Source organism: Lagopus muta, chromosome 9, assembly GCF_023343835.1.
Source record: "Lagopus muta isolate bLagMut1 chromosome 9, bLagMut1 primary, whole genome shotgun sequence".
NCBI classification, from domain to species: domain Eukaryota; kingdom Metazoa; phylum Chordata; class Aves; order Galliformes; family Phasianidae; genus Lagopus; species Lagopus muta.
Genome location: NC_064441.1, coordinates 16,314,795 through 16,325,815, shown reverse-complemented (window position 1 = coordinate 16,325,815; position 11,021 = coordinate 16,314,795). Strand labels below are relative to the sequence as shown.

At 44.9% G+C, this 11,021-nt stretch overlaps 1 protein-coding gene across 1 annotated transcript in view; it reads right to left on the bottom strand.

Moving 5' to 3' along the window:
• Positions 1 to 2,217: 2,217 nt before the first annotated feature.
• Positions 2,218 to 11,021, bottom strand: part of EPHA4 (EPH receptor A4) — a 92,576-nt gene continuing 83,772 nt past the window's right edge. The window contains exons 15-18 of the mRNA XM_048954907.1: positions 9,063 to 9,256; positions 6,492 to 6,647; positions 5,341 to 6,211; positions 2,218 to 4,114 (exon numbers count right to left, since the gene is read on the bottom strand). Of these exons, the coding sequence (XP_048810864.1) occupies positions 6,097 to 6,211; positions 6,492 to 6,647; positions 9,063 to 9,256 (465 nt within the window). The 3' untranslated portion in view covers positions 2,218 to 4,114; positions 5,341 to 6,096. The remainder of the gene's footprint in view (positions 4,115 to 5,340; positions 6,212 to 6,491; positions 6,648 to 9,062; positions 9,257 to 11,021) is intronic.

Below are 11,021 nucleotides of genomic sequence, written 5' to 3'. Positions count from 1 at the left end.
CCCCAAACACAGCTCTAGTTTTAATCATGTTGTTGATTTAGAGCATAACAAGATTGCTTTTCTTTTTTTTCTTCCTTCCAATTGTCAAAACCCATTTTATTTTTCTTGACATGTCTAAAGTGGCCCCAGTGTCACTGTATGAATGATTCCTCACTGCTCCACGCTCAGTCTGTGGGCAGCTACATCCATTGACATCAGATGCAAACATAACTCCCACTAACTAGAATCTCTGTCCTCACGCTGTTGTGTAAATAGATGGAAAAGTGAGGAGTAGAGAGAGAGAACAAGTGTCTTTCCGTAAGGGAATACTTCAATAAAATCCATGTCACTTGAAGAAAATGGAATAGTTGTGGTAAAGCTTGTAATGGAATGACTCCCAAGGTTTGGAAACAAGAACTGGAAAAGAACAGAGAGACAAATACCCTGACAAATAACCTGACCCCTGCCTGGACGTTTTAACAGCGACTTCTGAAAGAGATGTGCAGGTTTTGCTTTCATTTTGCCATAAAGCTGAACTATTTGTAAAAGCTTTTCTTGGTGTGAAACAGAGTCTGTTTTTCCAGCCAAATCATGTTTCCTCTTAACACTCAGCCTGGCCAAATAAAGGCACCAGAGGAGCACGCAGACTGCTGCTTTTCCCAAATACAAAAGGGCACCGTGAAGTGCCTTTAAAAGCACACTGCTCCCATGCCATCCACGGGGCCTCCCGGTGACCGCGGCCGAGAGGGGCAGCTTCATCGGCTCCATTGGAATCCCTACCAGGAAGAAGAACTCGGTTCAAAGCGTTTGTTGAATAGACGAATCAAAAGCTTAAGGAAACATCCAGAAGAGCGACCATCCCTTCTGCAGTAACTCTGGGCTGCGTACGTACACAATTCACACAGTTGCAGTGCAAAAGTCCATCGGCCCTCAGTTCAGCAGGGCTGCTAAGGACGGTTTGGTTAAGAGCACAGTACCCTGGGCGCAGTCCGGGCGCTCCCATCACTCAACAACGCCTCGTACCCAACAGCCGCTCCCAGGTCCGCTCGCAGCGCTCAGCGTCCCGCCCAGCGCTCCCCCGCCGCTCCTCCTCTCTGCCACCGCGTCTCCCCTGAGCACCAGCCGCGTGCCTTACAGCCGAGACAACGCCGCGATCCTGCAGGACGCGCCGGGACGGGAGATGGCCGATACCCAGCCTTTAACCAGTTTCGGATCGCCCCAAAAAGTAGTGGTGACGCTTCAGTAATAAAGAAGGAATCGCTTACCCTTTCTGAGCAGCAGGGCTCGCCGGAACCCCCAAAGGGAGGCAGTCTCCAAGCGGAGATGTTCCCCCTTCGGCTGCAGCCCCCAGATGAGGTGAGGATGGGCGGCGCGGCTCGCGCCTTTTGCTGCACCTGTGCCGGGCTGGGCGCGTGCCTGCAGCGCGTGCTGCCGCTGCTCCGGCACCGAACGGTGGCTGGGCGGCACGGAGCATAGCGGGCGGCCCGAGAGCACGGCCCGCCGGTTCACGTGCAGCGGTACCGCCATCCTGCAGCGCTTTGCTCAGCCGTAGCAGCCATACGCAGGGCGGGCTTCACAAGGAGAAGTCATGGAAGTTATTGCAGCACCCATCCCACCTCCCAATCGGAGGTGAAACTGCAGGTGGTTTCCAACGAGCCGTGTCTGTGGCGTGCAGCACGTGGCGCGGCCCGCGCCGTGGCAACAAACTAACGCGCATGGGAGCTGCACGGCTCAGACAAACGTGGAAGCACGCTGCTGTGAAAGCTGCTGTAGCGCTGATCGCTTTGGGGCAATGCCACAACTACTGCTTTGAGTTTTGGATTCGTATTGGATGTGGATAAGTGCTACATAATAAAAAGATGCGATAATTAGAAATAGGTTTGTACAGCAACTACTTTATTATTTTCAAATGCAAATGTTTGCACTGTTTGCTATTTTACAATTTTACAAACTAGGTATAAAAGACCATAAATAAATGACATAAGTTATGTGTACCTAAAATTCATGGAGGGGAAAAACATTACAAATTAAATCAAAATAGAAAATCTATTTATCTAACCCAGAGATCGTTCAAATGCACGAACCAAGAAATGCTGTTAGATTTTTTCAGTATGAACTAAATTATAATATGCCTCATACATTCTAATTTTAACCACAGTCCTTGCATATTCCAACATACTTGCAGTGATACAAAAAAATAAATGCACTCTCTTTTTATTCGTCTGGTTAGTATTTCAGGGTTTTTTTGTGGTTTTTTTTTTTTTTTTTTCTTTCTGGTTATGAAAATGTCACATAAAAAAAAATACTGCTTTTTAAGTCCCGTTCACTGGTCGCTTCCAGCCTTCTGTATTTTATACATACATATTTTTAATACATGGAGCCATCACAAAATGAGTACAGCAGGAAACCTGGACCAACGCGACCGCGCAGGGGGCGAGCAGGACAACCTCCTCCCCAGCAGGCAGTGCTGCAGCCGGCCCTGCACTGAGCGGTGGGACGGCAGCTGGCAGCAATCCTGCAGCAATCCTGCACCAGCTGCACCAGCACAGCCCCGGGGCGCTGCGCCCAACCCCAGGCCCGGCTCCTTCTGGGCATGGTCCCGAAAGGGCCGGCGAGGAGGGGAGAGGCTTTGGGATGGCGGGCTGTGGCTGCGGCCTGTGCTGCGCTCTCGTTCAGAGCGGTGCACCCATATCCCTGTCCCAGGACGTCTCTGGGCTGACCAGTGGGGCGCTGCAGTGTGTGGCGGTCCTGTGGGAGGCCAGCAGCATGCACGCTCCCCAGGCTCTGGCACGCAGCCCCCCTCAGAACTGGCCTGCGTCTCCAAAGGCAGAAAGCTGTGGCAGGCAGCATCAGGGAGCAGCAGCACTGCTCCTCGGCACTTCCCATGCTCCTATGGCAGCCGCAGCTCTCTGGCTAATGACGGCAATCTTGGAAGTGTTGCGATTTCATTCCTTAACTGTGCAGGGAGCAAACTGGTGTTTGGGTTATTAACTTACAAGTTTTCACAGCTTGCACGCAGAGCAAGGTGCTTCTGTGAATGGAAGAACTGCATATATTTGTTCGCATTCAGCAAGTCTTTAAAACCCCACTTCTGCAGATAAAAAAGGCTACTTAAGAGTTCAGGTCAGGGTTATCACTGGATGGATATGCAGGTGCTGCCTCCATCACCTTGTCACTGAGAAAATGGTTGCTCTGGATCATGAACAGAACATCGGGAAGAAGAAAAAACATTTAAGAAAATCTTTAGCACCCTTATGGATCCTGTAATCCACAACTTCAAAACTAACTTGAAACTGTCCCCGTTTTAGGCTGCAGAACTACTCATTACACGTAGCGTGGCAGTTACAAGCACACCTACAGACACAGAAATTTCAACACTTCTTAATGCGTGTTCCTGTCACCACTGCAGAGCTGAGCTGCTTGGCCGTGCTCAAAAGGCAGAGGGACGTCACAAGGCTCCCAGGGATGCTTTGGGCACATTCACAGGCAGTTGTACACACAAGGTGATTTGCACACACGCACGCACACGAACACACATACGCACCTTTCAGAGGAGATAATAATCCATTATCCATTCAAGGAAAAAAAATATATTTATATCACTGCAATGGCACGTTTCATGTAAAATGTCACGTCAGCAATGTATATAGGCAGCTCACAGCAACTGGGTTCTCCACTGTGGCGCCTGGCCCGGCGTCCATAGTAAGATGTGTGATGTTCTGCCACCTGCGTCCATCTCAGATGAAGCAGCAGCAGGCAGGGGAGTGAGGATAGAGAATAACAGAATATATAAATAAAATCCAAGGTGGGAATAGAAAGCAGAAGGGAATAAAAAACCAACAAGTCTGCGAGGCTCTGACACAGTACATTCCTCCAGTGACAACTGGGTGCTGAATCTTACTGAGTTAGCTATCTTTCAATGAAGCAAAATTGGAATGAGTGGCAAGGAAAAAAAAAAGTAAAAGTCACACTCTTTTCAGGGCCTGACAACTGTTCAGTGCGTGGTTTCGAGAATCAGTGCTAGGGAAGACGCAACCATGGATTCAGAAGGCTTCAGGATCCAGTCTGTGTTCCTCCATGGTCAATGAGATCAACAGGATGGGCTAGGAGGCCATGAAGGCAAAATGTAATTTCCCTGCACAAAAAGAAAGCATGAATATTAGACAGTGCTACAAGACAAACACGTACATCTGCCCCAACATCTCCCCAAGATTTCCCAAGAGAAGCACAACTGTATCTTGGGCCAGCCAGCATCTCCTTGGCAGGTGCAATTGCTAATTCACATCAGTGGAAAAGAGCTGAGATGGGAGCAGGCCGCGGAGTTAAACGTCTCCCTGGAGAGGGGAAGGATTTCCCAAAGGACAGGAGAAAGCAGGAGGAGAGGCAATTCCAACATGAAAGGGGGCTGGATGGCACATGCCACAGGCTGCAGCCTCTGCTCTCTAGGGTGCTCAAGGGGAGCCCTTCGCCCTTTCAAGTCTCATCTTCACAACACACCTAAATGGGGATGTCAGATACATGCCTGTGCCACCTTCTATTTTTCAAACCTCTCTCCTCCAGCTAAAAAGACATTCAAGTGCATGTCCTCTCAATGGATATATTTTGCAACAAGAAAGGCTTCACTAGCAGTGCTGAAAATCGGCCACCTGTGCAGCCTTCTGAGTTTTCACTTTCTATGGAGAAAACTGTTCATTTTGTTTGGAAAATATTGGAGTGGTTTGAATTACTGTTACTAGACTTCCAACAAATCATTTTTTTTGCAAATTGGCCAACAAATTGGGCGTATTTTTTGTCTACATAAAAGGATAATCTCAGCAATAATGCAACATGTTTACAGCAAGGGAAAACTAAAAGTATCTCTGCGCTTAAGCAGAAGAGTTTTTACTGCTGCAAGTACAGGTCTTTAAAGTGATGACTGCTGGCAACAGGACATTAAAACATGCTGGTTTAAGACATTTTTTAAAAGAAATATTAAAGTTCTGCAAATGGTAAAGCTCTTATAAGTAATACTGCAGAACAGTTTTTACTAAGCTGTCATGCGATGACAGGATCTGAATTTAGCATTCCATGTTCTGAACAAGTTGTTTTCTAAGAAGGTTGGGGGTGAGGGAAAGTTATGGTTAAAATCAGCAAGTTATTGTTAAAAGTGAGAGAAGTGATGTGAGCAACACTGTGGGTATGCTACGTGTGACTTGTCCAACTGAGGGAACTGTTGGGGATTCAGAATGACAGCAATGATTAAAAAGAACTATATGACATACAAGGCCCCTAAATCATTTCTGAATTTGCTCTCAGGTGCAGTGTGTGACCAAAACAATACCACAGCACCACGAACATGTTGGACACTGTAGTTTCACTGACCTTCTCCATGTGGCAAGTTGAACCGCTTCTTGACAAAGAAAAGTCTGAAAGCTCCACAGCCATAACTACCACAGCTGACTGCTGGCAAGATGATCATGAAACCTCTCTAAGTGGCAGAATTCAGCACAGCAATAGCCAACAGTCTTCCCAGAAGTCCAGTGCTGCCCAGTAATCCATGAGGTGTGTCATTCCATGGTCTCAAACCCATACATGGGTAGATTGCTAATCGCCAAGCACTGATTAGCCAAATGATATTCTCAATGAGGTTTCTGCAAGGTATCAGCGTTGCATCGAGTCTGCAAAAAATATCCTAGGGCAGATTCTTCATTCCAGTGAAAGATGCACAACTGTGGTTTCACCCACAAATAAAACACTATGGTTGATAATCCTACAGGTCACAGGGAGAAGAAAAGTAATTTTGTTTTTTAAGCACAGTATCTGGCAGCAAACATAGCATCAAAACTTGACTGTGACATTATATTTATATAGATACATGTATTTTACATATCGTTGATCAACAGAGAAGTATGTTCCAAGAAACAATTTGTTCCAGGTCTGGTTTAAAATGACGGCTTGTCATTTCTGGAGGCCCCCCTCCCAACACACGCTCAGTTTCCACAATCTGTACATCAAGCAATGCTGCAGATCTTTATTTCAACGGGCGAGGAGACGAAGTAAAAAAAGTGCAGTTCTTCAATTAAAGTGCATGGATGAGGTAAACTAATTTCAAGAGTTTTGAGTTTATTCAGTACTGGCTCAGACGGGCACCATCCTGCCGTGCATCTGTTGCATTTGGGTGCGCATGGCTTGAACGCTGCTCAAGATCTTGTTCTGGTGCGCGATGGCAGTGATCCCAATCCTGGCCAGGTCGCTGGGAAAGCAAGAGAAGAAGGCTGAGAACTGTGGGTCAGATGCTGATGCAGAGACAAATATTAAAAGTCAGCCACATGCAACACAGCAAAAGCAAGGCAGATGTACAGAAATGTTTAATTAAATAAGTGAAGGCATTGTGGAGGCATTTTAAAGTCATACTCCGTCCAAATGAAAGGCATTCCATTCCTTTAATGAGTGTAATGATATGCAGCACAAAGCAAAGGAGGCTGATTAAATCCAGATTTACCAGTTTTTTTGTTATTGCGCTGAGTACTTACTCCTGGTTCATATGCACCACAGCCTCTAGGGTGGTATAGCCAGCAGCTGTGAAGTTATCCTTGTATCGCTCCATTTTAATGGCTTGGAGCCAGTCACTGACAGAAACAACCGCCGAGAACTCCGGGGAGCTGGGATCCAGCAGGGCTGTGCTGGGTCTGCATGCCAAACAGTGAAAGGACAGACAAACCATGTCAGCTGATCATGACTTTCAACCCCAAGTCTGGGCTCTGCAATGATTATTCACAGTGACTAAGAAAAGTATGGGCAACGAGTCGTGCCTAGTGAAACTCGTGGCTCTCTGCACAGCAAAGTGTATCAACTGCAAGAATCTCGACCAAGTGCAAGGTAACAGGCCAGCTTTAGCCAAGAAAGAACTCGACCCTAGGCTTTTACTTTTTGCTTTCAGGTGTGTTTTGAATCACAGCACTGTCCACAGTTTCTACCTCAGTTGCAATCAGGTTCACAGAAAATGCTTTTCTTTCAAAAAGCAAAGATGGCAATGCTGCAGCACGTTCAGCCTACCAAGTCCGTATCTCGCAGGCAGCAATGGAAATCCATGCCAATCTTGCATATGTCAGACCTCAGCTCAGCAGCTATAGAAACACCAGTCAAGTATGTGCGGAGGGAGGGTGAGCTCACACAACCCGCCAGACGGGTTTGGAGAGCAAAATTCAGGGTGGGTTCAGATAAGCCCTGTTTCTAGCCAGGTTCACAGGCAATCTCCTGCATTCAATACAACTCAGGACAGCAGGGAGTTAATCCCCGCTTTAATCAACCCATTCCTGACCAGCACGTGTGCCAGGACTGGTGGGACTGATGCGAGCTTTGATCTTTCTTCGCACAGTGGAATGTGCTTCTCGTTTTCTCTTGCACAATTTGCAAATAATTATTTTCACAAAATTCACTCCACTTATTAGTATCTCATTTATTATTTCACGTATATTATAAATCACACCGTTTCATTAAACCATTAAAAATTACTACTGTCTATCTAACCAAAACAATTATCATCCAGCAATTCATTTGAAAACGCACATCATCAAAGATTAGGTGTGCAATAGCATAGTTATGTGTTGCCTAAGGCACTGGCTTCACAGCAGTAGCTCTTGGTGCAACTCCTACTGTACTATCTAACACAAGACCAATGATAGCAACCTAATTATATACAATTACGCTTCACTTATAAAGCCATATATTAATAATGCTATATGCAAATTTGAAATTCATATTCCAAAGGGAAGAATGAAACAGCCATTAATATCCATTCATATGGAATGACCTCAAATAGGCCTTGAACTTCTAAAAGATACATTTATTTTCAAAAAGTACCTCTAAATTGGAAACAAAGCAAAATGGAGTAGGTTCAATCAGTGATTCTTAAATCAAATTATCACAGCAGATCCATATTGCGTTCTCACCGTATGAATTATTTAAGCCTCAAGGGTGGATACATGTTTTCCAGGCTACCATTGCAATTAGGGCAGTCTGGAAGATATGCAGTGACAGCAGCCTCACAGGATTAATAATCCCTCTTCTGATAATGTAAATTTTAAGTAAGAGCCACAAAGGGACCTTGACTTTTAAAACTGCAAATACCTTTTTCTGGTACGTGGCTCTGTCGGAGGCTGAATCAGAACCTCTCTTACTCTTTCAGTGCCATCAAAAACCATAATTTTGTATTTCCCAGTGTCTATCTTTGCACCCTCCCTTCTGCTGAAAAATATTTTCCTCTTGTTTCTTTCTGTCCTGCTAAGTTTTATTTCCGTAATTCACTTTATGAAGCCAAGTTATTTGAAAATAAAAGAGCAAACTTAGTGTAAATTAGTAAAGCTCCTATTACTTCAGCAGCATTTCGCCAGCTTAAACAAACTGCTGAGCTGTCCCAACAAAGATCTGTTGTTTCTCAAACTCTGGGAGTTTCCTTCCTACTGTGCTTCTTTTGCACGTACTGGGTATACTGTGCTCAGCAAACAAAACAAAACACAAATGCAACGCGGGATCAGTGCAGACATGAAGCTGGCTTTCCACAAAATTAAATTCAAATTCACATAAAAATTAATCCACACCTTCCCAATGCCCGCGAGGCGTTGGCTGTAATGCCGTAACGCTCATTTGCAAATCCTACACAAATCTAGGGTTTATAAAACTTGATGATGTACTTTTCCTGCAGAAAACCACATCACTTTTGTTAGCTACATTGCATTAAGGAAACCTCTTGAAGCCTCTTTGCTGAGGTGGGAGAGAAAGATGCTGCAAACAGGGCTTGCCTGCATCCGAACCTTTTTTGACATACAACTGTATTATAAACCTGGTCAGCTCTGGTGCGATACAACAGCAGCTCTGCTCATTCATTCTCCTTCTCACAGAGCTAGCAGAGTCTGGGGTACCCAGCTGTGTTCGGCAGCGTGCCAGGATGACTTCTGCTCTCTTGCACAGTGCAATGCCTGCTGTGCAGTCTGGCTCCGCAGAGTACACTTTAATTTCAGCGCAGAAGCTTAGGTGACACGAAGCTCTGCCTGTCACCTCCGCTGTGCTCCCTCATAAATCACCATTATAAAAGTACAGCTGACCTGGAGCTCTCGCTGCCTGTCCTCTTCAGGCTGTTAGGGTTGCGGATGAGTTTGTCCAGCATGTTGACAATCTGTCCAAATTTAGGTCTGTCGCTGCGTTCCTTCTGCCAGCAGTCTAACATCAGCTGATGGAGAGCAATGGGGCAGTCCATTGGGGGTGGCAACCGATACCCTTCCTCAATGGCTTTAATAACCTATAAATGGCACAATTAGGAAGACATTAGAGAACATCAGACACTACTCTCATCTACCATCTGACTGTCATTTATCCTACGGCGATCTGAAGTATGGAAACAAATTTGCCATTAAATGAAACAATATGAAAATTGCACTCTGAATCAAGCAGTTGGTGGTCTCAGTACTGCCATTTCTCCTTAACAATTCAAAACTAAAAGGGTAAAGCATCCAAAGCAGACATCAGATACAGCAGGGCAATGTATCACAAAAGAGCACATGGGATAAAGGAAAAGACAAAATAAAAAAAAAGAAAACCATCCTTGACAGTCTGAAGGTTGGCAGATCTTTAACATCTGTCAGTTTTGGGTAAGGTATGTTGAGATGAACATTCCCCCATCAGTCCTAGGGGACAGCAGATCACCTCCACCCTCCCCTCTTGGGCTAGTCCATCTTTGTCACAGGCCTACAGAGTACCTGCTCTCTCTCTGTTATGTCCTGAACTGCACAGATGGGGACCCTTTTTTGCAGCTTTGTCAAGGAAGCTTGCTTGTGCATCTCATACTTAATAGGAGCCAGAAAAACTGCAAGGTGAAGCCATTTGAAACCCTCCAAAGACTGCTCCGGAGCTCAGTACTCTGACGGCTTATTAGCTCTCTCAGGAGAACAGGACAGAATCAGGACTCAATTCTGAGACAACAGGGCAGAAGCTTTCCAACTTTAATTAATTAACGAGAGCCTCACAGCAGGTCTCACCAGGAGACCAAAGACCAGGAGTGCATAGAAACTGAACTGAACTAAATTCTTTCATTCTGGTCTTGTCCATCAGTAGCTAAAATCCACTGGGAGAACAGGATGCAGGATATGCTTGCGCTATGACTAGCTCATCGGAGACCACAAAGAAAGCGGTTCTCACTAATTCAGGAAGTAAGATCCTTTTTGCAGCCTCCTGATTTAAAAGACATCCAGAACAATTTAAAATCCACTTCTGCTCTGATGTGAAAAGCACAGCTCTCACTATTGTAAAGGAAAAAAGTATGGTCTGTCTACGCCAAGTACTGAAGAGTGGATGCAAAGACAGTATTATTGGCTTTGACAGCCCTGTTCAAACTAGCTTTTTGACACTTCTAGCATTGTACATTAGCAATGTGTATTGGCCTAGTATGCTAGCTCTGCATTTGTTGCACAGAGGTCCTCTGGGTTGTGTAGACATGCCTGATATAACTCAGACACATCTGGTGTTTTATTTTCTTGCTAAGTCTTGATGACTTCCTGTTAATAGAGGAAGGCAACACTGGGTGCCAGAACAGACATTTCACATCAGAAGGAAATTAAAATTATATCCTCCTGTTTAGATTAAATGCCATGCACATCATCTAGACACTCTTTGAAAATGTTCAGCTCTACATAACAAAGCAAATGACTTGTCAAATCACTTAATTGCTCTCATGACCATATATTCAGATTAACATTTCCCTCTTCCTTTGTATATTTGTAAATCTCCTGGGAAAAAGTATTATGGATAATCTATGCCTCACTTTAACTGCTGGGGCTTTTTTGTTTTGTTTTTTTGTTTTTTTTTTTTTCATTTTAATAAAAATTCTATTAGCAGAAGCTTATTAATAGTGTTATTAAATACTCTTCTGGAATAGAAGCCATTGTGTACAGTCCCTCTTGGAATACAATGAAGTAGTCCAGATGGTACGCTTAAACAGGACATACATAATTTAAGAATGGTCATTTAGGAAAGCTGCTCCTTAATGTCCTCGGGGGGCACCTATGCAA